Consider the following 1,750-nt stretch of genomic DNA (forward strand, 5'->3'; position numbering starts at 1 on the left):
GCATTTGTTCTAGAAGCATTCTAAAATTCAAACTCTATCATAATAACACCCAGAAATGCACCAAGAGAAGAACAATTTTTCCAGCAAGAAGAGTATGGCAAAGTGCAGATTGATCAAATCAGATGATGACTTAAACATGATTATTGAATTTAGTCATGTGAGGTCATCAAGTCTGTAATGCAGAAAGAGTAGCAAAATGCAAAGTGGAGCAACCTTATGTTGTTTTATATTTTTTCTCAGAAATAAGTCCATTTATTAATATTAATACTTATTAAAACCAACTTTAAGAGTTGAACATGAACTGTTTTCCTAGGGGTCAGGAAAAAGGGCAGAGTACAAACAAATATCCTATCACTAGAATTTTGGTTTAACTAGCTACAAAATTTAAACTATTTCTAAACAGGCACTTATATTATTGCTTCCTAGACTTGAATTACCAGAAGTGCACTGTTACGTGTTTAGCTCATTTGTTGCATTATTTTTTTAGCAATATGATTCAGGTGGGGCTCTCATTTTCACTCTTCTGAAGTGAAATATTCTAAGCCATGCAGAGGGGAAATCACACAATGACAGAGTTCATCCTGCTGGGCTTCACACGAGACCCCGTGATGCAGCTGGTCCTCTTTGTGGTCTTCCTTATCATGTACGTTTTGACTGTGGCAGGAAACACCTCCCTCATAGTGCTCATCTGTAATGACTCCAGGCTCCACACGCCCATGTATTTTTTCATTGGAAATCTGTCTTTTCTGGATCTCTGGTTGTCCTGTGTCTACATTCCAAAGATCCTAATGACTTGCATCTCTGATGATAAAAGCATCTCCTTTGCTGGCTGCCTGGCTCAGTTCTTCTTCTCTGCTGGACTGGACTATACTGAGTGTTACCTGCTGGCTGCCATGGCTTATGACCGCTATGTGGCCATCTCAAAGCCACTGCTTTATTCTCAGGCCATGCCAATGAAACTATGTGTATTTTTGGTAGTAGCCTCATATCTTGGTGGCTTTATTAACTCTTCTGTCATCACCAAGAAAACATTTTCTTTTGACTTTTGCAAAGACAACATCATTGATGACTTTTTCTGTGACTTGCTTCCCCTGGTGAAGCTGGCCTGTGGCAGGAAAGAGGGCTACCAAGCTTTGATGTACTTTCTCCTGAGCTCCAATGTCATCACCCCCATTGCGCTCATCCTGGCCTCCTACCTCTTCATCATTGCCACCATCCTGAGGATCCGCTCCACCCAGGGCCGCCTCAAGGCCTTCTCCACCTGCTCCTCCCACCTGGTCTCTGTCACCCTGTACTATGGCTCTATCCTCTACATCTACTCTCGCCCCAAAACTAGCTACACCTTTGACACAGACAAAATTGTCTCTACCTTTTACACTGTGGTGTTTCCCATGTTGAACCCCTTGATCTACAGCCTGAGGAATAAGGATGTGAAAGAGGCTCTGAATAAACTGCTCAAAGGATCATGACTTTCCTGGTGAAGAAGGAGCAGATTCAATTGATGATAAGGTTATTTGTATATGAAGCAGAGCTGCCCTTGTGCTCCCTTATGATATAATATAATGCAAACAATGGGATTTTCACCCTTGCCATATGGTAGGTCAAATATCCAATATGAGATATGGCAATACAGGAGATGAAATTAACCATGAAATGTAAGTATTTGGATTGAATTTCATGCTACTATATTTTAAACACAAAGAACCTAAGCCAAAAAAGTTCTCCTCTAACTTGAAAATGCAACACTTGA

At 40.8% G+C, this 1,750-nt stretch overlaps 1 protein-coding gene across 1 annotated transcript; it reads left to right on the forward strand.

Annotated features, from left to right (window-relative positions):
• Positions 1-545: 545 nt before the first annotated feature.
• Positions 546-1,469, forward strand: LOC144254194 (olfactory receptor 9G19-like). Its single transcript, XM_077797213.1, has one exon. The coding sequence runs from the start codon at positions 546-548 to the stop codon at positions 1,467-1,469; it is 924 nt and encodes a 307-aa protein (XP_077653339.1).
• Positions 1,470-1,750: the final 281 nt, after the last annotated feature.

This window comes from Urocitellus parryii, chromosome 4, assembly GCF_045843805.1.
Source record: "Urocitellus parryii isolate mUroPar1 chromosome 4, mUroPar1.hap1, whole genome shotgun sequence".
Classification (NCBI taxonomy): domain Eukaryota; kingdom Metazoa; phylum Chordata; class Mammalia; order Rodentia; family Sciuridae; genus Urocitellus; species Urocitellus parryii.

Coding starts and splice junctions, on each gene's coding strand:
- LOC144254194 (XM_077797213.1), top strand. CDS start 546: ATGCAGAGGGGAAATCACACAATGACAGAGTTCATCCTGCTGGGCTTC.